At 47.9% G+C, this 22,513-nt stretch overlaps 1 protein-coding gene across 1 annotated transcript in view; it reads right to left on the bottom strand.

Moving 5' to 3' along the window:
* Positions 1-20,913, bottom strand: part of NSMF (NMDA receptor synaptonuclear signaling and neuronal migration factor) — a 35,428-nt gene extending 14,515 nt beyond the window's left edge. Inside the window, exons 1-5 of the mRNA XM_010080877.1 lie at positions 20,844-20,913; positions 10,268-10,747; positions 5,703-5,778; positions 3,569-3,574; positions 2,929-2,997 (exon numbers count right to left, since the gene is read on the bottom strand). Coding sequence (XP_010079179.1) covers positions 2,929-2,997; positions 3,569-3,574; positions 5,703-5,778; positions 10,268-10,747; positions 20,844-20,913 — 701 coding nt within the window. The remainder of the gene's footprint in view (positions 1-2,928; positions 2,998-3,568; positions 3,575-5,702; positions 5,779-10,267; positions 10,748-20,843) is intronic.
* Between the last annotated feature and the right edge of the window lie 1,600 nt (positions 20,914-22,513).

A 22,513-nucleotide genomic window follows, 5' to 3' on the forward strand; every position in this document is an offset into this window, starting at 1 on the left:
ACCTTCTGCACGTCCCCGACTTTGGCCTTGGATCCCATGTTGGGGAGAGCACCCACCCCATGTCACCTTCTGCACTGTCCCCGACTTTGGCCTTGGATCCCATGTTGTCATCAGGATCCAAATTCTGCAGCTCAAGAAGGAAAACTAGCAGCTGTGTAGTGAAGCTGGAAGCAACATTATTCCACGACAAATTTCCATCTGCACTTGGGCTATTAATATTATTTTCCAAAGATTTTTTTTTAGCTCTACTTGGCTATGTGAAGATTCACCGCTGTGGATCAGACAACTGCCTCCTTTAGACAAGTGACTAAAGCAATTCGCTTCACCAACACATGCTGGACTGGCTCGATGTACAAAGCCTTCTGGAGTGCGTGATGACTGATAACGTGGGCTGTCTTAGTGCACGTTAGATTCAAATCCAAACAAATACAATATTTTAAGGGAACCAGGGTCATTCTTTACACAGACAGATCTTAGATACGTTGTAACATATCAGAATGAAAATCTTTATGGTACATTGTGAGACCAAGATCATACCAAATACCGAGCACCAATGTTAATGGCCAAGGCCACTGGTACATCCTTTGGGCTTTTGGCATTTTGGAGTAAAAACCATGTTTCTGTTAAATGCTCAGCTGTCCTCTCTGCGGAGGAGCTTCTTCAGACCCTGGGGGAAGCGGGGTTAAGCGGTCTTTGCCATAGAAGAGCGATGCTCCCAGCTGCCTAGACAGCTTGGTCTGTCCCACGAGTGCGGGTTGAGGGCAGCTGTCTACATACATCTCCTAAATACTGCTGAGAGCAGCTCCAGGGAGAATCCAGCTGCTCAGGGTTCACCATTGCACTAAATGCTTGGAGAATGGGACCCTCAGCTCTTCTAGAAAAAAAGCATTTTGGAAAGGAGATGCAAGCCTGTGACTGCCTCTTAATGTGGGCATCCTGTGGCCACCCAGATCCTTCTGAGGGGTTTTTGCAGCTGCATTGGTCCTGAGGCCCCTCTGCGCTTGCATGTTAGCACAAGAGGACTGGCACAGCTCCCCGGGGAGCTGCAATCTGCTCTGGGAGCTGTGGGGCTGCACAAGCCTGTCCAGTCTTCCTGCCTCCTGCAGCTGCACCCACCAGACCCACTGTTAGCAAGATTTCTTCACCCGACAAAATTCAACAAGCATCCCTAAAGCTACTGTGATAAAATCTCCTTATCACTCCCTTTCCTGAACAGTCCTCCTTCCAACAGGCTCCACACAGCCCGCATGACCCTGCGCCACCTCCATGGTGTCCATCCCAGCCAAAGGGTCCCCGAGACGCAGCAGCCCCACTCTGTGCACCCCGCAGCTCTGCCTGCGGCGGCTCATTCACACTCCGCAAAGAAGCCTTTTCCTTACCCAAACAGAGGTCAATGACAGAACTACTGATGTACATCGATTCTCTGCAAAACTCCCAGCAGCACCTCTCATGTTCTCCTCCCCAGCTCCTCCCTGCAGCAGTCACAAGGTCCAGCGAACCACTGGCCATCACGCACTCTCGCAGCAACATCCATCGCACCAGCGCATGTGCCGTGCCACGCAAACCAGCCGCACCGCACGCCAGACACACGGGGCCAAGCACTGCGGGGGCTGTGTGATAACAACAGAATTTCTGAAACACCTGAGGCCATGAAGGGCTGCCCTGCAAGCATCTGAAACTGTGGTGGGGCTGGGGTCCTCCTCACCCGCTGGAGAAGAGAGCTGAACACTAACTGCCAGCAATCCTGGGTCTGCCTGCGTGGCACAGACAAAACCCCCTCTGACCAAAGCCCATCATTGGGCCCCTCTCTCCTCTTTATCACAAGATAGATGCAGATGGGCTCCCACTGTACAATCCTGCCCAGATCTTCAGTGTCACCAGGAGGTGAGGGGACATGGTGGCTGCTCAGCACAAGGGTGACATGACTCCGTCCTCTGTCCTGACTACTCAGCATGACCAAGGTATACAACTCCTACTCCTGTGCTTGTAACCCGTGTGAACAAACCATTTTCTAACCAACACTTGCCTCTGTCTAAAAAATTCAGAGAAATCTCTTTCTTTTTAAAGGTACACTGTCTATTTGTTTCCAGCATCTTTAGTTTTGATTCTTATTTCTTTCCATTATTGATGAAAAAAACCACCACCCTTAAGTTGCTAAAAAAAAAAAAAATCTTCCTGGCAATTTCCCAGTTAAGAAAACCTGATATTTTTCTCCCACTTTGTTTTGAACAGCAATCATGGCAGTTTTCAGCCAATGACACAACTGCTGTGTTATCCTTCTCAGTAGGCTGACAAAATACACGAGCCTTGGCACATTTAAAAAACCAGAACAGTTCTGATCACCACAGCAGCTAAGTGATGTGCCTTGTGAAGCCAGCAGAGGGAAACCAGGACCCTTCTGTAATACCCGGACAAGGAATTAGTCCCCATCCTCTTTTCTTTTCTTTCTGTTCTTTAAAAAAAAGATGAAAGAAATAGACTTCTGGTCAGTAGAGATGTTCATTTTGCCTAGGTCTCAGATCTTTGAGGTGCATTTGTAGATGCAGCAACAGCACACAGAAGTCACTGGTTAGATATTCAACTAATCTCAAACAAATTCCAAATCTTTGGGAGAGGGCTGAGGAAAACGCATTTTTTTAATATATATACACAATATATTTTTCTGCCTGAGACACAGATCCTGTATATTATATTTGGAAGCTTAAAAGAAACTTGACAGTGTTCCTTTAAGAAGAGGGAGATCAGCTATCCCGAGCACTGCAGCATCATTCACCTCCACATTTCCACCACAGCCACCGCTAGTGTCCCTACCAACAGCAACATAGACAGGGACAACCACGTTCAACGTCATCAAGCGTCACTACTGAGACCCGAAGGGCTCATGCAACACTGGGCAAGGTTACGGCTAGGGGAGAAAACGGGCCCTACCTCTGTATAACAGCTGCAGAATCATTCTCTCGTTTCCGTCTCTTCCTCTCTGCGTAGCCCCTGAATGCCCTGGGAAACCATTTTAAGCCATTAACCAACTACACAGCTTGGAACGGGAGAGGACATGAAACAGACAGGAAAGCTGTCGCCAGACAACAGAGAGACACCACGCTGACCAAGGGAGACAGCCAGCCCCTGCAGGACTGCGTGCGAGTCAGAGGCCAGGCAAAAGACTCACCAAACCAAAGGTCCTCACTCCCTAGGGCAGGTGGCCGGACAAGCAGTTGCTCCTAAAGCAAATGTAAGAGTGGCCAGAGCACGGCCCAAAGAACGGGGGTGAGCCACCGTCATCCCTGCTACAGAGGAATGGACCTAGAAGACTGCAGACACAAAACCTCCATACACCAGGATCAAGAGGGAAAAAGGCATGCTAGCAACTGTAATCTCCATTTTGAGGATGAGGATGGTTGTGGCGTGGTCCACGCAGGCCTGTCAGGTGCAGCCATCTAACCTCTTGCCAGCTGACAAACAGCCCTAGCACTGGGAAAGCAGGAGTGAATATGATGGACAGAACAGGAGAGGAAGGTTTATCCAGGACACCAACAGACAAGGAAATAAAAAAAGTGAAGATTATACTTACGAGATGCTAGAGATTCCAGGAGATGCAGGGAAAAAGAAAGAGAAGAGGAATTCATTAGTGCTCAGCCCCAGCCAGTGTTCTGAGGGAATTCTCACTCCAGAAGGAATATTTCTTGTTAGGTGGAAGGAAATTGCTTTTTAAATGAAACATTTCTCAGTGGTGAGACTCCTACTTGACCGAGCTAAATCCTCCCTAGGGCAAGACTGACATGTGGCTTGGATGCAAATGAAGCTCCATGAAGACCCAGAGAACATTCAGATGTATCACCAACAGCAGAACGTGGTCTGTCGGGCTGTGGTGGGAGCTCAGCACCATGGGCTTCTGGAGCAGGGACACCTTCTCCCACAGTGACAAGGACTTGTGAAGTCAGCTCACACTGCCTGGTCTATGAAGGAAGCAAGCACGATGGGCTGAAAACACCAGAGCAGAGGCTAGGAGCACTGCGGCACCTGAGGGAGCTGTTCCAACCAGGGAACTTTTGGAGATGTTTCTGTGCCATTTCTGGAGGCAGCACAGAATCTCCAGAAACGTTAACCAGGGAGCTATATCACCACAGGCGCTGTGCTCCTCAAGGGTTTCCTTAGGGCACCATTCCCCAAACCAACCTCCCTGGGGCCTCCAGCAGCTCCAAGCCTTGTGGGCCTTGCCACAGGCCACCATCCTGCAACAAACCTTGTGCACAGCAAAGATGACTTCAGACAGCAAAGGATGTGCCTGAAGGCAAAGGAAATGTCCTGATTTTGTGCATGGTTTGGTCCAAATCAGAACTGTAACATATCTTTCGCTGTTACTCGCCAACTTTTGTCCAACAGCCCTCAGACTGCCCACGGGCCCTGTCAGCCGGTGCCCAGGAGGGTCACCCAGCAGGGTACCACCGGACCTACAGCCCCTGAAGAGGAGGCAGAGGGACACACAGGCCAGAGAAGCAGCGCTAGGACAATACCAAGAGAGCAGAAACTCCTGGAGACCCCTCACTCCCACTCTCAGGGTGGGATTAGCACCCCACCACCACCATCAGATTCCACAGGCTGGCACCAGGCAAATGCCACCCCCATACTGTTCCCCATGCTGGGAGGGTGGGTCACACCTCCAGCAGAGCTGGAGGGGAAGGACAGGAAGATAAGTGTTTTTGCTGGGGGATGCAGGTGTCCTCCAGTTATCTCAGCAGCTGTCCCTCTCCCCAGTGCTGGATCCAGCCTGCCCTGCATCAGTCCTTACGGGTCTGGTCCAGTCTGGGTTATCCCAACATCAACAACCAGCTGCTTTTTAGGATTTGGGAAGGGAAACGTATGAGGGAAAGAAAAAATGGCAGAGAAATTACAAAAAGGACACCAGATTTGCCAAGGAGAAATAGAGGAGCAGAGCTGAAGGTGACACAGACATTGGAAGGACACAGGAAAAAGGTGCCAGGGCTGGAGAAGGGCCTTAGAACAGTGTCTCATTTAGCTCACTGCTTGTCTGGGCTTGCCAGGCAGGTAGGAAATACTTGAAACCAGGAAGATGGTATTTTGTGACAAGCTGGGTATAACCTGGAAATGAGCCTTCCCTTATCATCTTCAGTGCTTTGAGAACTTCCTCCTCCCAGCGCACAGCAACCAGGGGCACCAGGGGCATGGAGTGCGGAGGGAGAGGCTGTTCCTAGCTCAGACCTGCTCACGCTTTGCAGAGATTTACTGACACCTGCTTCAAACAACCAGACCAGTGCAGAAGCTGCAGGGCTAGATCATGTCCGGAGCAGTGATGGATGCAGAGCGAGCCTGGAATAACGTTCCCTCAGGGCAGTGGCTGCAGCAGAAGCAAGTGCTGGAGGGGCTCAGCTGGTGCTCCCACAGGACCCTCGCTCTGCAGAGGCAGCCAGCAATGGGGCGCAGTGTCACAGAGAAAATAAGGGAAGCAAAGAAGAGCTGGGTAGCCCAAGGAGTTAAAAAAGGTAAAACTAAACAAGTGGGAGTAGTAGGAAAGAGAACTAATGAGTGCAAAAAAGAAATCAGTAAGAGACAAGGTTCTCTGTCTCTCAGCCCGGGACTGCGGTGCCAAACACACAACTCAGTTGCTCCAGGCTCTCAGATACAGCTTTGAGTGGGCCACGAGCTTTAAGATACACAATAAAAGCTACAGTAGTGGTTCCACTTACGCTTGCATAGTTGTAGTAGCGGTTTGAAAACTGAAGAGGTTCTCTTTTGGGAACCAGGTTCGTATGGGGACATCATCTGGAAGAGAGAGAGCAAAACCTGAGAATCCAGCAGGCAGAGACATCGTGCAGACAGCAAGACTTCCCAAGCTCCTTCTCCGAGCACTTTTCTTCAGCATCTTACCCTGTATTAAAAAGGAGAGTCTCATCCTCCACATACATACGCACACTACAACCAAGTATTTTGTAAATTAAACTGTAGCCTGTCTATCTAAATGAAGAATGAAAGCCTATCCTAAGCATGGAAGATTATAATAATTCAAAACTTACAGAAAAGACATCTGAACAAGAAAAAAAACAGGCAAAAACATTTTTTATTAAAAGTGTTTTCCAGCCTCTGCCTTTTCCTTAGTACCATTAGTTTGAAATGTCCCATTCATCCAGTTCTTTCTGATCCAGCCTCCTGTGGAAGACAAAAAGCATTCACCTTCCCCTCGTCACAACTGTAAGGCTGAGATACTCTCTCTTTTTCTTCCACTGAAGTTTTTCAATAAAACCTTCACACACCTGCTCCTGATGACCAGCCCTTCAAGAGTTTTGCTGGGTTTACAAGTCAAACTGCACATCAGCTATCCAATCTGCAGATACTTTGTCTTTAATTGGTCCCCTGTGTTTGTAAACAGCCCTGCCTGAACCACGTAGGGATTATTTCCCAATTCCACTGCATTAAGACACCCCATGATCTTCATGTAATAACCACTAAAACAAAAAGCAGGCAGCAAGATAAGTCCCTAATTGTGTGTGTGGGATGGTGGTGACCAGGAAGAGGAATCTGACCAAGAAGCAGCTCCTACTGAGAACTCTCAGGCTGAAGGCGGTCAGGCAGGGAATCAGAGGTGTATTAAAATCCACTGACACAAGACGCGTGAGATCTCAGTGGACCGGATCCCTGGGATTTGGGGCTACCTGATTTTTCATCTTGCTTCACTCCCAGTTTGTGGCTTCCTTGCTTAATGTCTTGCCACATATTGCTGACCTGTCTTGCTTCACTCATTCACTTTTTAAGATCATTAGCAACTACAGTATCTTAGTCATTAATATTCTGGCATTGTCAGGAGCATTTTTTTATTCACTTTCATTGGCCAAAACCCAATCAAACCCTGCACGCATACTGCAGACATAATTACTACAGACTAGATATCTTACCAAACGTTTTGTACAAGATCATCACTTACCGCAGACTGATCCTGCTGTTTCCTGAAAGTACAAACAGTGGCTGCAATTACAGATGCAAAAAATGCTAAATGCAACTGGGGAGGCTTCCTTTGAAGTGCAGCCTCCAATAAATCATACAGAAAGCTGTACCAGACACTCCTTCTCAGCTAACAGTTTATGCCAAGCCTTGGATAAAGGCACTCTAAGGAAATATGCATGTTAAATGAAAACTGCATTCTAGTACGCTAAATATGTATTATGAAGTTCCTATGTCTGCTCTCCTCCAAAAAACAGAGAGAGAAGAAATGCAAAACAGCTCAGGCTGTAAATGAATTACTGGTTTGAAGCCTTGAACCCACAGAAGAGGTGAAGGAGAAGTTGTACAAATTCCTTTTTAGCCCACAGTTCTGTACAGACTTCTCAGGGACTACGCATCTCAAAGGACTGACAATCTCTTAATACATTTTACAGCTTTTTAAGCCACGAGCTTTGATTCAAAGCAGAGCTCATGAACAAGAGCTAATATCCTTACAAGGCTTTGCCTGGACCATCGCTGGAAGCCTCCGCTCCTTTTCTGATAGACAGGAGTCAACCCAGGAAAGCTGTCACTGCCCTACCCACAGCACCCAGTGGAGAATAAAGCACTTGGGACCCTTCAGAGGTGCCTCTTTACCAGCCAGAGGTAGAACAGCAGCAGGGAGGCACGCAGCCATGGACTACAGAACACGGCTCAGCTCCAGAGCTCATCCAGCTAATAAAAATTCAGATTACAAGTATTTTGCTTCCAGGAGCAGGTAGCATGCTCATTTTTGGCCAGGCAGAGCGTCTTGTTTCTTGTTACCATCAACTGCATGAAATAAGGAACCATGTGCCTGGGTAAGACCAGAGGAACACCACCACCACGTTCAGCATCTCCGGCCACTTGCCAGGCTGCACGAAAATCTCGGCACCTCTCTCCGTGAGTGGATGTGTTTGTATCAGATGCTGGGAGCAGCAGAGGAGATGACAGCTCGTGCTTCTGTGGAATGGTGTTAGGCAGCATAAACTCAGCATAAAAATCCATATGAAATTATGCCAATCTGGCCTAACTGCCGCGACTGTTGGTTTGCTGCAATAATGTGTAAATCCAGAGAAAGCAGCGCTGTAAAGTGAACCTCTGAGGAAATTCATCTCTCTCACCCCCATGCCCCTCTGCTCTGTTTTCTCGCTAGCCATGCATGAAGGACATTCCAAGGAATACTTCTTGCAACCTGCAACAGTTGTGCCATTCAATTCTCAGTTTTTCTCTGAGTAACAGGGCATGAACAGAGAGCGCAAACAAGACCAAGCTAAGAAAACTGTCATTGCATGGTGCCAGTGCTGTGACAGGCTTTGGTCTCCGAGGCACAGCGCTGCCTGTGCAGCCACACATGCAAGCGCTCCAAAGCTCAAGACAAGCCCCGAGGGTAGCTGCTGCCTGCTTGTAGGAAACATGAAATAGTCGTGGAGGCAGCTGCCGGGTCAGCACTGTCCACTTTGTTCCCATTTACGTAACCACTCCAGTATATTTTCGGAAAGGCACATCTCCGTTTCACACAGATAACTAGCCCTAACCAAAACTGCTGCCTAGTTGAAAATACTTATAAACCCCAAAACCCAGAAACAGAATGTAGCATGCCTCTACAGCATTTTCTAGGATGTGTGTTCCAGCGGAGGCATTTTGCTCCAGCCATAAGGGGTTCAAGTCCTCTGTTAGTGACCTGGAGCTTTCCTTCAGTTCTGCATCAAGTAACCTGCTTCAGTCCCAAAGTGCAGAGTACAGTTTTGATAGGTTCAGGAAAGCTTTCAACACAAATCCATCAGCATTAGACCAGGAAATATTCCCTTTCTTAATTCAGCACACATCATGAGGCTGCAACTGATCCAGCTCAGCACCCTGATCCCCACAAGACCAGGTCCCTGGGGTTGGTGATCTCCTTTCCTGAAAGGCTGGGACCGAAATGGCTTTAGCAGGTAAAACACATATGATGATAAAACAATAAAAGGTTTCCAAAGAGGCAAACTCTTCTCACTCCTGTTCTTGCACTTAAGCAATAAAAATAATAAAGTCTAAACTTGCACACATAGTGTCTGATGTGAAGTCCAAAAATCACAGGGAACAAAGAAACAAAGCTTAAAAACTATGCACAGGAATTAGCGGTACTGCAGGTATTCTGCACACTTGATAATAAATTATTTTCTAATTATTCTTTAGTATTAGTTCATGTATTAATTTAGTTACAGAATTTCAAGCATCTAGGCATGAAAATATAGTCCCGAACCCAGCCTTTCTGTGATTTTACCTGCAGTAAGTATCACTATGATATTTACTAGAAAACTATGAACCCAGGAAAGATGTGCAATTCGATCTCCGCAGTCCTTACACTCAATTTATTTTCAAGGAGAAAACCTTGACCTTTGCTGGCTGGACATTCCGCTCTAAAAGGCTTGATGTGTGTTTAAAAAAAAATTCAGATAAATTAGGTCAGACTCTTTGCCAGCCACATATAGAGCCAACAGGCAAAATGGACTGCGCATTAGTTTATAATTCAAAGTATACAGATTGTGACATCTTTTTGATTAATAGTTAAGTTTTTAAAGACAATCAGGAATTTTTAAATGTAATTGAATAATTACAAGCCCCATTCCCTGAAAATATTGAGCAAATGGATAGTGAAAGGGGAAGAAAGTCCAATATTGTGGTCTTTGCTGGCATTTATGGAAAGACCATGAGGCAGCACTACGTGAGGGACCCACCTAACTGCTTCCAGCCATGCAGACGGGCATTTCAGGGACGCACCGAAGTCCAGAACACCGTACCTGAGCGGAGCTGAGGCTCCCTTAGAGCACTCCGGCACATTCAGAAAGATTTCACCCGCCTCAGCCCCAGAATGAGGCAGAGGAGAAAGGGTCCTGCTCTGAACCACCTCCTGGACAAGCACAAAGGTAGGTGCTTTGACACTGCCCCTGCTCTCTTGCTCTTCCTTCAACAGAAAGGGAACCCGCTGCGATCAACCACACTAAGCTACATGAAGCTGACACGAAAACCACCCAAGTCACCTGCTGCTGGCAAGCTAGGAGCAGAGACTGCAGGGCTTGGATGAGCTGGCCTCAAACTGGACTCAGCTTATTTTGAATTCCCCCTTTGACAATCCCTTTCCATCAATGCTGGTGCAAGGTACCAGCAAGGTGCTGAAGGGGAAACACTACAGGGCCCAATTCAAGGCACACGGCAATGAAACCTCCATGCTGGGATAAGCTGGGTGCCACCCTTCAACCCTGAGTCGATGAGTCCATTTGTGTCCTTCCAGCACCCAGCACTCACCCTCACTTACCAGACACTCGATCGACACTATACATCCTCTCCAGCCTTTTTCTGTGCCACCCAGTCTCGCTGGATTGATGCTGCTCCAGGTCAAAGGAATGCTGGGAAGGGGCAGCCAGCCGGGTGCAGTTTGGGCACTCCTTGGAGCCCTGCCGGCTGCCCGGCCAGCCCTTGCAATGCCTGCCAACGCCGTGAGAGCCGCCGGCGCTGTGCACATGGTGGCCGTGGTGGCATTCCTCTTGGGCAGCCCCCTTCATCACCACCAGTTCCATGCTTTCGTTCTCGTGGTCCGACAGCATCGGCCTCTCGACAGAGATTGTGTAGACTCGTGGCTTCGGCCCTTCGCTTGGTATCTTCTCTGCCTGTTCCTCGGAGAAGCTCCTCTCAAACTTGCCGTCTGAGATGACAGAGAGCCTGCGCTTGTTCTGTGCCGCCTGCTGCATCTCAGGGGAGTCCTCCTGTCCAATGTAGGAGTCTGCTAACAGGTGATCTGAAACAAACGGCACACTTTCCTTAAAACCAAAGCACCCCAGGCACCGACAAATTCAGGAGGCTCTTTGTTACTGCTGCAGAAAGGGGAAGGGGGGGAGAGATATGGTAGGTTCCCCCAGGAACCTTTTCAGGTGAGTTTGTGCCCATAGTCTTCTAAAACCTCCACAGCTGGCACTGACATGAGAGATTTCTCACAAATATACCCATGTTAAGTGTGCTTGGCCACCAAACAAAGAAGCAAACGCAGGTCTCACTGCACAGCCTGAAAATGCTTACATGCAAACCAGCCCTTGTTCAGCAGCGCAGTCCTGGCTGCATCGCTGGGCTTAGCCACGCAAGGGCTGCTGAGAGCTCACCGGACAAGGACCAGCACCAGCTTCTCTACAAAGGGACAAACTCCGAGCGTTTTGTGCACCAAGTTATTATTTTTTTAGAACTAAGGGAAAGGGGGAAACCAGTAGAGTTTGGGGTTTTTCCCTCTGATTTTCTGACAATTGGTTTGACATGAAAGAAATGCAAAAAGACTTCAGCCGACAGCTGCAACACAGCATCCTGCTCCGCAGCATCCCTGGTCAGCTGGCCTCATCCTGTGTGCAGATGGCGACAGCACAGCCGGCGGAACCTGTCCTGAAGGAAAACGCAACTGCTCCCTTTTTAGGGTAGGAAGATCGAAAGGAGAGAGACCCATGAGTGCATCTATCTTTGGAGCCCACACACTGGATGAAGTGCCAGGAAATTTCAACATTTCCATGGCAATTCCATGCATGATCCCAACAGTAGCTCCCACCCACCTGCTAATCCTTTTTTCAAGTGGCTGTTAATTACCTCTTACACTTCCCTTCAGATGGGAAGCAGCTAGGGGACTGTTAAAAGGCTCAGCAGGGAATGCATTATTCATGTGACTACTACCCCGGAAAAAAATAAAATCATCAGTGTCCAGCACAGACAGCAGCATTTTAAACAGAGGCAGAAAGTAAACGCAAGCCTTTGCTTCACTAGATATTTAATGAACATCTTTCCCTTAGCTACTTTCCCACGACCCAGAAGAACTCAGCAACAATCTGAGGCTTGGCTGCCTTGTAGCTGGCCATGAAGAGATGAATGAGGAAGAGACCTGTCTCAGGACAAGTCTGATGGTGTATGTGTGCAACACGCACCTTTCACTGCTGCCGCATTCTGCTTCCCATGAAGTGCTCTTGTGCCCCTCTGCAAAGAGCCCTCCCAAGCTGAGGAAGTCCACTTTCAGCTTTTGAACCTGAAGCCCATCCTGGACTGTGCTCACCTTGCCAAGGGGCTCTCCCCTGCTCTGTCTGCAGCTGAGACTGAACTGAATCTAGCTGGGACTGGCACAGCATGTCAGCCTTATCTCATTTTTCTGCTTGAGCTACAACTTCCTCCAGCACTACTAGGCAATAAATATGTCTCTGGCCACTCCGCTCAAGAAGTGACTGTCAGGACCGGTCAAGCTGACACAACTCAGGTTTGCTTCATTGGTCTCCTCATGAGACTTCAGTCTCCGGATGCTGTAGCTGGCAGCTGTGTCACTTCTTGAGCCCTAAAGAGTCCTAAAGACAGAGCTATGCCTCTTGGATCTACAGCTGATGCTGTCTTTCCAGACTTCATGTGAAGTCCAAAACATTTCTGGGTGTAGCGAGGAGTCATGCACCTCACTGGTACTGTCCAGCTAAAATATGAAAGGCGGGCAGTGGTCTCCTTCACCCATGGTCTCCTGTCTAGAGCCAGCACAGACATCTGCAACTCCTCCAGCAGAGCCTGATGGACTACCATGGCCACCACCAGAACAACCGCAAGCCATTCAAGTGTGGAAGAAGCTGCACCATCAGCTGTCATTCAACATGTCCACCGAGTCCCACCAGCTGCAGGATACGGTGCCATGGACCAACCAGTGCCGAAAGTGTTCCCAGGCTCCAAAGTCCCTCCAGCCACCTGTCACCTCTCAATAGGCGGCCAGCCACCACATTTGTTCTCCAGCGACTCAGACCCTCTCCAGTTCCAAGACTACCTGAGCTCTGGAGTAGGCACGGCTTGGGAAAACACCACCTCAAGATCTGCCAAGACCTGTGCTGGCTAACAGTGCCAAGCACACCATCTTTGAAATTAAAAACAAAGGCCGCTTCTAAGTACTCATCTCAACTTGTCAAACTTACTAATCTGTGTGGGCACAATGACACTACATATTTCTTAAGAACACCACAAAATAGTGGCTGACAGCTGCCCCTGCTCCTCCTGAGATGAATACTTCCATGGAAGATGTACAGCCTCATTAGAGCAAACACACAGGATTGGGCACCGCTACCCACGCACCGACAGCACCGCAGTTCAGAGATCCAAGAACTTCTGAACCCTGCTATCTGGGGGTAGATGGAAAAACAAAGTGCCCAAAGTATAGTATGTCTGAAAATGCTGAAAATCACAGTGCCGAGAGACCAATTCCAGCCCCTGTCTCATAAGCACTGAGGTCTGTTCAGCCCCATAGAATTTACAGACAAATTTAACAGTCCCCCCCAAGTGGGACATGACTGGTTTCAAGTAAGAATCAACTTTTTACTGAAATCATGGCAGGGTTACAATTCTTTGACATGTCTGTCTGATTGAGCATGCAAAATGTGAGGATAATCCTTTCCTCCTATCTTACTCATCCCAACTCAAGGTGTTCTCATTTGTCCTTATCTAGGAGTTTTCCTGGGCTACACTACAGAGCCTGCCACCACACCAGTATGCCTTCTCTTTGTCAAACCACTGGATAATTATTTCTTTCCATTCAATTTAGCACCTTCAGTAACTACACACTGAAGAAGCAACTTCATACCCAAAGGGAATGTGAAGCTTTATTCAAGACTTCTAGTTAATAAAGAATTTATCTACAGAAAAAAAATTAATATGGAAGGAAAAGAGATTCAAACATCCATCATAATGAATTATTGGTTTCTCAAAAGAAACCTGCACCACTTCAGGAAGCAAGTCTGCACTAGCATTCACCTGCACGTGTTCACCTGCACCAGCAGGCCAAGAGGTTTCCAGTGACCGGTTCCCTGGTCTGTGCATGCCGTGAACTGGATTCAGGTGCCAGAGCACCACACCTGCTTCCACTATGGCATTTTAGGTTAATAGTTTGCTTCTGCTAGGAAAGAAGTCAAGCTGGTCCAGAAATCGATGCTGAATTAAAAGCGAGCCTTCAGTGAAGAGAACGGAGAAACAGTAACAGGGGACTGGAGCAGCAACTGGAACTGCCTTCTCAGTCCGCTGAAGCAGGCTGCTGTTAACACCCTCTGCCTGGTTACCGCTGCTCCGTTCCACTTCATTGTCACATTGCTCTTGCCACCTCTCCCACCACCAGATGCTCCATCAAACTGCCACGCCAGCCCCGGCCAGCGTGACTCGGGAAGCTTGGCTCAGCGCCATCCTCTTCAGCCACCCCGATGAAGCTGACCTGGTAACAACTCTACTCTCCCACTTGCTTTCATCAGCAACACCTTTGTCTCACCCAGCTGCAAAGCTACCTTGAAGCAGACAAATCGGGTTGCTCAAACGGATTTCTTTTCATCTAGATTTGTGCTCTACATGGATTTATTGTGCCCAAGATACTTAACAGCAAGACGAAGAGGACCAACATGCGTGATCTGTAGATCATGTGTCTATTGGTAACAGAAACATCCCATCATATCTTCACCACTTCCCTATCTAACTGGGCTAAACCTAACAGCCTGTCCAGAGCCTGGGGGCTCAACAGTCCCATCCCAAGGGCCAATCCACTTCTCACCTGCCTTATTTCCTTGAACACATTATCTCTCTGGCTTTACTTGCTCCTCTCTGACATTTCTTTCTTCACCCTCCACGCAGCACTGCCCACCACAGTCGTTAGGACACATGTCGCAAAGACACCACCACCACCAGCAGTGATAATCTGCACCAGTCAATCTGCAGTATCTCGGGAAAGAATGAATCCACATTCTCAGTACACATAGTTTCTGACAGTTAGGCACTTTTTACTATTAGATTCTTAAAATACACCCTCTCTCATCCAGTAACTCTTAACTTTTCTGACCCAGGTCACTAACCGTGAAAGGACTTTCACATTTTCTTTCACTGGCACAACAATGCTCAGGAGGAGGGAACATGCTGGGATAAGCCTCAGCTGACTGATGCCCATTCATGAGTGGAGGGACTCACGAAGCCAAACTCCTATCTGATGCAGACTGCCTCATAACCCCATGGGATGAGAGGTTTATAAATCAAGGCAGAATATAGCCACAAGGCATAGTCAGAAGCTTAAAAAAACCCCACAACCTCCCAAATTTATTACTGTATTTAGCAGCCAAAGCGATGATTAAAGCACCTGAGATTTAAAACCTCAGCTCCAGTATCAGCAGCAAAGTGGCAAAGAGGAATCCACATAAACCCTATCAAAAAAACATCTGTCATCTCAGAAAAATAAATTTCAGAGAAACAGTTCTCTATTCCCTGCTCTACCTCAGCTGAACCTCTCTGAACCTGATGTTTATGTTACCAACTTTAAATGAAAGAACTGTCTTGGCCACTGAAGATGAAAGATTTTAGGTTTACAGTATATGGACTTGCAGCATTGCTCACAGCAGTAGGAATGCAGTTACTGCTTTTTTTATCCTACACCAGTAGGAATCCAGGTGACACCCTCAAGGAGGGGAGCGGATGGGTGCTCTGGCTAAAGCCCAGGGCATCGAAAAAACAGTAACGTCTCTTCAAACAGCACGGCTGAGCAGCTTCTCTTGCAATTTCAGTTCTGAGACCTCCCGTGTGTCAGGGTGTGCTACGAGGCTGTCGGGTCCTGCTCTCCAGCCTCACTGCTCTGCAGGGTTGAAATGTAGTCAAGAAATAGGCAAGTTAAAACCCAGGAAATTTGTTTGAAATATTGAAGCATGAGGTAGGGAGATAAAAATGGAGATACCACAATTAAAAAAAGGTCAGGGTGGCATTTCAGCCGTGCAGTAGCTTCAGAGTCAAGCGAGCAAATGTCATGCACAACATTCGCTATGGGATTACCCGAAGCCTGACCAAGGCAGGCTCACTGTGACTTTATCGGGCACCCTGACCCTACCACTCCTGAGCAAGGACCGTCACATGCTTCTCTGCAAAGCCAGAGGGAAAAGGCCAGGGCCGCTGCCGTAAGGGAGCTGCTCTGAGAAAACAGGTCACTTAACCATGACAAAACGGTTCCAATTAGTGTTCTGCACTGAAATGAGCCTAGAAAACAAACAAACTGAAGGCGCTGTTGACATTGTGCCTCATAGATGAGTAACCTTTTAGTCTGGCCTGTAGCATTAATGTGAACAGATGAAATTGTTACTGTGAGCACGACCCAAAGGAGCAAGTGGCAGCTCCACCACCGGCCTTTGCATCTCCACGGTAACACTGCTACCTACGTTTTTATTCACTTTATAAACAAATAACATATTCCACACCAAGTTTTAGGAAACATCATGTAAAAACAAAGGAAAGAAGCAAAGATTACTTCTCTTGAGCTTAAAAAGAAGCTTCTACCAGTTTCAGGTAGTTATCACCTCTGGTTCATACTGATTCAAACCAGTCAGTGTAGCCATGCTGTTTCTACAACAACCAGAGAGAATTTGGGTCAAGAACCACTAGGCAGCTCTGGCCCAAGGCCCATCATCTCTGCAGCACCAAGCACACCTTATACTTGCTGGAATCTTCCCCTCTCTCTTGCTTCCAGAGCCCTTCACACGCAGCTTGCCCACCACAGCCAGCCCGCAGCAGGCAGAGCAGCGCCGCTCCCTCCAGCGACAGCCCGGGCACTCCAGCAGCAGCAGCAGCAGCTGCCCTCCAAACAACCTGACCGAGTAAAACAGAAACCGCGTGATGAAGAAGTACCAGGAAAAAAACCCAGCATAACCCCCTTCCTTTCCTCAGCAAAGGATCCTTGTGTCTGAATCCCACCTCACCAGGATGCACCACTGCTGCCCCAGAGAGGATGAAGTTTCTCAAATGCTCCACTTGCTGTCATCTTGCCCCATGCCCTCAGTATTTTTTTTGCTCTCATAGTTCCAGTGCATGGAGATAAAGAAATCTAAATCAGTATCTCAGTGTGCGGCCTCTGACGTCTAAACTGGGAGAAGGGGACTCTGGGAGTGCCCAAAACTCTATCCCACAAGCACTGGTGCGACTCTGAGTGATTATTTATTCTACATTTTGCTCTCCGCAGCCCTTTTACACTTCCCTTTCACAATATTTCAATCCTATTCCCTGTCTGCCTTCTCGGTTTGTCCCAAGGGACACCCACTCCTACACTGAAATCACGCCACAGACAAGATGGAAAGTCTTTGGAAGGTACTAGAAAGCTGCAAGAGTCAGCCAGGGCTCTGGCGGGAGCCTTGTAGTCAGAACGAACGCTGAACATCGGAGAGTGCTTGTCTCGGGAACCCTCCTAGACCTTCAGCCTGCATGAATGAGCCAGCCGTGAACAGAGGTAGGAAGACCAGCAGGAGATACGTTATCACCTCAGCACCAGCTCCCTTCACAGAGCCGTGTCCTGCCGGCTGCAGCAGAGTCCAACCCACTGTTTTCTCATTTTTCAGAATATCTTAAAGATCAGAAGAAAAATTCTGAGTGATCCCAAAGGAACAATCCCTTCATCCTCTGCCAGCAACTCATACACTGTCAATAGGCAGCTTCCCTGTTCCAAAAGGCAAACAAAGAGAAGAAAATTCTGTATTGCCATCACCCCTGCTGTAACCTCACAGACCACGGTCAGAGCACCCTGAGCCAAGCGACAGAGGAGAGGCACACGTACCTCCCAAGTCACCTGGAAAAACCTCCTCCAGAATCAGACACTGAAGAGTTGCATAGGGATAGTCACACAATATTTCTGAGACAAGTCTCACGCCTCACAGCAGGAAGAATCAAAAGTTATAGCCAACAACAAATACCCTCCCTCACCTCACCTTTTTCTCACTCCATGTACCCCCTGCAGTACCCCGCAATCCTCTTTATCTCCTGCTGATGTTCAACTCCACACCCACTGCCTAGTGGAGAAGCAGAGCATGGACAGACTGCAATTTCATTGAAAACAGAAGGTAAACAAAGCCTTCAAATAACTGGCCCCTCATTAAAATGTTTGGACAGGCCAGTTGGCCCACCCTGCTGATATACAATCCCTCTGTAGTTCTTCATTACCACTCCCCAATTTCTCAAAGCCGCTCTGCCACACACATACGCACAAGCTCTCCTGAGGAGCCACCAGAAATAGATTCTGGGGTGTCAAAGTTACCACCAAAGAACACCTCTCTGATCAGTTGTGGAATGTGAAGTAAGAGGTGGGATGCAAAAGCTGTTATACCACCTCCTTCCCTTGAAGTCGAGGGACTCTAAAGATAAAAAAAGTCAAACCAAAATGGATGATCCTCAGAGAACAAAGTGCAGCAGAAACAGAGTAAGTTGGGGCAGTCTCTGCAGACGTGGCACTTCTATCCGGATGGTGGGTCTCCTGTGTCTGCCGGGGAGTTACAGAGCTCCACCCTTCTGCCGAGGAGCTGAGCTAGCAGGTAAAGCAGCAAAGGAAATCATCTCAAAAATTCACACCCACCTCATTTTCTGCATGAAGACTGTCCTCCGCAGGGCGAGAGGAGGGTTCTGCTCCCGGATCTGCAGAAGAGGAGGATCCTTCCCTTCCCTCCTCCATTTAGGCCTCCACTATCCCACCAATGGCTCTGCCACCATCCTGCTCCTCAAAGACCACAACCCTTTTCCCTCACTGCCTTCATCAATGACTTTAAACATTTCTTAAACCCTTTTTTTCTGGACCATAAACTACTGAAGCCAAGGCCTGCCTCCCTCCGCTCACATTTAGGCAAGAGCCTTAATCCCAGCTGCAGTGTGCTGGCAGTGCAGGGAACATCCACACACACAGCTGGGGTTATCCCAGCGGAAAGCAGCCCTATCCCACCAGGGAAAGACAATCGCAGTGAAAGTGCAGAGTGCTGTGAACAGAGATGTACACGCACCGAGGACTCAGTTCTTCAGCGTGCTGAGCGTTGTGGACCTGAGCCACCAACACACGCAAGCAGGAGTTAAACTCCAGGATACTGGTGGGTTTGTACAGACATAACACTGCCTCTCCGTCCTCTCTTCAGCCAAGCTGATGGGTTGGAGCAGATTCAGGTACTTCTATATACGTGCCACATCTTCAACGGATGTAGAAGAGGCCCTTCATTTGTTTCACTGGAGCCATGGGATGAAAGCTAATGATGCAGCTTAAGTGCTCTGCTGAGCCAAAGGTGAAGCGCTCAGAACCTTGCAAAAGCAATACTGAGATATACAGAACTTCTGCAGGAAGGAGAGAGTTGACTTCTCTGTTATTGGACTACTGGGATGAACAAAACAGAGCCAAATTTTCTATTCTCAACATTTTTATAGGATAGTAACCTTCCCACCATGGTTATTTATAAAGAAATGTTACGGGCTATGTTAAACTATACACTACAGAATTTCAAAAGATGCCTTAAAAAATTATGATTCTTATTTTCCCTCATTTAGAGTAATTTCTAGGGAACTTTATTTATTTCCAAGTCAATACTTAGGGATCCCATAAGGACAGTGGTATATCCAAGTGTACCTCTCGCTGCTTGATTCTTATCTGCAGCAACTCAATTCAGTGGCTTGGATTTAAATATGATCTCAAGCCCGATACACCAAGGGGGCAGAGAAGGCTTCCCTGGAGAGCTTAAGGATATGTTAAAAGCACAGAGAGGGCTTAAGCACTGGTTTGGGGAGCCCGAAAGGGGTACATTATCCAGGAGTCACATCAGGCCATTCCCATGTTCTCCTTATCTACAGTCAGAGAGAGGAACAAGCAAATAGGAGCACCATAAAGCTGAGTAAATCTCTGCACTGTCTGTCCAACCCCTTCCTTCTCTGCCTCACAGACGCTTCAGCTCAGCCAGATTAAACCCCAGCTTTTTTCTACCCTTCCCTTCCTACCACCATTGGTTGTCCTTAGATCAAATATTGTAAGTAATTTGTCACTGGAGTTTCTCATGCCTGACAAAAATCAAAGAAAACAGCAGTACAGTGTTTTGAAGCCCTTCCATTCACAAAGTTGGCACAATTCAGCCAAGGACAACATGAAGGTCATTAGAACAGATCCAAGAAAAAAGGCAGAGACTCATTCAGATGGCTGTCAAAGGCTAGTGTGACAGGGCTTGTTCTTTTAGCAAGAGGCATTTCCTGCCTGTAGAGGTTTAAACACACAAACTTAAAGTGTGCATAAAATTACAATATAATTCTACACTACATTCTATTTAATACCTTTATCCCCTGCAAAAGAGTTCAGCACTACAAAACAACGTGATACGTGTTCACAAAGGATTTTCTGTGGATTCCACTGGATTTTCTATAGGTTTTGTAGTGAATTTATTGCCTGCAAAATGTTTTCTTTCCTCACAGTGAAGACAGCCCTGCTAGAAGTCAAGCGAGTTACTCTTGTGCTCTCTTGCCCATCAAGCAGAATTTATCATAAGCTGACAGGGACTATATCTCAGTCTAAAAAATTAACACATTAGCACATGCTGGTGTCCTCAACTAGACAAGGCAAATCGCATTATAACCCCTGCTGAAGCAAAGCCTGGGAATAAACCCAGATGTTACCTCTGCCAGCACAGACAGCTTGCTGCACATTACATACACAAGCACATCAGTTAACACTTTATAACTCACCTTTTTTTATTCCCCAGTGAAAGCAAGACCTCGGAGTGACACACCAGTGCAGAAGCCTTGTGCAGTGCAGTCTTTCACTTCCCAGCTGAAAGTTCTTCCAAGGCCATCAGCTCTCAGGCTGAATTTATGACAGGGCACTTGGCTACTAAAACCAAACTTGTCCCCGCAGCCCACGCAACCCTTGAGTCACCAAACCGCCTTTGCTCCTCAAGGGCTTCAAAGATCTAGAGGGTGACTTCTCCTGCCTCTCTGCTGCTGAGCTCTCATGCTAACCCTTTATGATAAATAAATGCACTTTCATTTAAAGGCCTGTTACTAAACAGGTGCATGCACATTCAGACATAAACAAGGCATGGCAATTCTCTTACCTGAGCCGTTTCTACTTTCAGGATGGTTTTGTGAAAGGTATTCTCCAAAAGCCCTTGCCGCTCTGCACATCCAAGCATCACAGAAGGCAGCAAAGGAGAGAAAGAAAGAGATGGGTAACAGTTAAAGGCCAAGGACAGAAGGAACAGTTCAATATCAATATACTGCGGTTTGCCTGCAGCTGCCCTTCCCTCAGCTCCAGGTGACACCAATCTGAACATGCTGCCCCAGCAGTGGGGGCTCCTGGTTAACACACCTCAGCCTTCCCCTGGACTAAGGGGAAAACAGTCAGACTACAAGCCCAGGACTATTTTAGTCTTTAGCTTCTCTGTTAAAACGAAAAAAAATGAAATGCACCTGCATTAAACCCGGCCTTGTTTCTGTGATACACATAGGTGCTGGATCACTGTCTAACCACTGTAAGTTAAACCCCTTCGGGCAGCCCAGGGAAGAAGGTACCTCCACCCCAGTCCCAACCAGCACCCCAGCCTTCTGCTCTGCTTCGCAATGTTCCCCATCCATGAGCTATCACAGCTTAGTGTTAACGCTAAAACCCATTTTACCTACCTGAACCCTAAGTTATCAAGCACCAACCGTGTCGGTATTTGGATTACGGGACAGTCTTGAGAGACCCCCACAAGGCCTCACTAAAGCAGCTTCTGGTTCTCCGATGGATTCAGGTCCCAGGGATGACTGAGATTTTACTGAAATATATTAAGAATCAACCAGGCAGGGCGAGCTCAACCCTTATCACACATCAAGGCCTGCACAAGAGAGCAAACCTATGAATACTCCAACCAGGGAAAAGCTTTTTGCTTGCAACCCACACAGGAAAGGAATCCTTGGTCAAGGCACGCATTCCTGGTATACGGCAAATACAATCTCCGGTCTCCTGCTGCCAAGACATTTCTAACATCCTGCTGCTGGGTTTGTTCTCCTGTACCCAACCAACCTGACACCAGCTTTTCCCCAGCCATCCATTCCCCCAGGTTTGCAGAACAATCTCTCCAGGGTCTGCAGCATCACCATCAGGCTGATATCTGCCAGTGGACAGTCCAGGGTGGAGGCTCACAAACAGCAAGACGGAACAGCCGCCCACCTCCTCGGCAAGCCAAGCCAACAAAACCCAGCAGCCAAGCACTCAGCCTGCAAGCACACCAGCAGCTCTTGGAGGAAGAGACGAAGATGTGCTGCAACAGGGAACTCTCTCCACGGCATCACGTCCACCAACCTCCTCCTCCTTCAGAGGGGCTCAACCTCAGAACATCCCTCTCCAGCTCAAGCTGTCGCACAAGGCCACACTCGTAACGGCCATTAATCATCTCAGTGGAAAACGGCTTTGACCTCCAAAACAACCTTCTGCTTTGCTACCCAATACAGCAGCATAGCCCAGCCTGTGTAGCCAAGATTTTTCCCCACTGCTTTTATACACCTCCTCCTAAAGGGGCAAAGATTAACAAAGCTACAATACACCTCTCCCAGGGCGACTAGAGGTGGAAATTTGTCATCCACAGCCAGCAACAGGGGATCGATATGAATGACGAAGAGAGAGTAATTTAATCCCCCTGGGACTAAATTTCAGCACAGTCAAATGCAAAATGCTTTGGAGCAGTGCAGCCAGAGCTGTGCAAGAAGCAAGGTCTAACTTTCTGCGTCATTACAGGCTGACATA

This window comes from Pterocles gutturalis, unplaced genomic scaffold, assembly GCF_000699245.1.
Source record: "Pterocles gutturalis isolate BGI_N339 unplaced genomic scaffold, ASM69924v1 scaffold17016, whole genome shotgun sequence".
Taxonomy (NCBI): Eukaryota; Metazoa; Chordata; class Aves; order Pterocliformes; family Pteroclidae; genus Pterocles; species Pterocles gutturalis.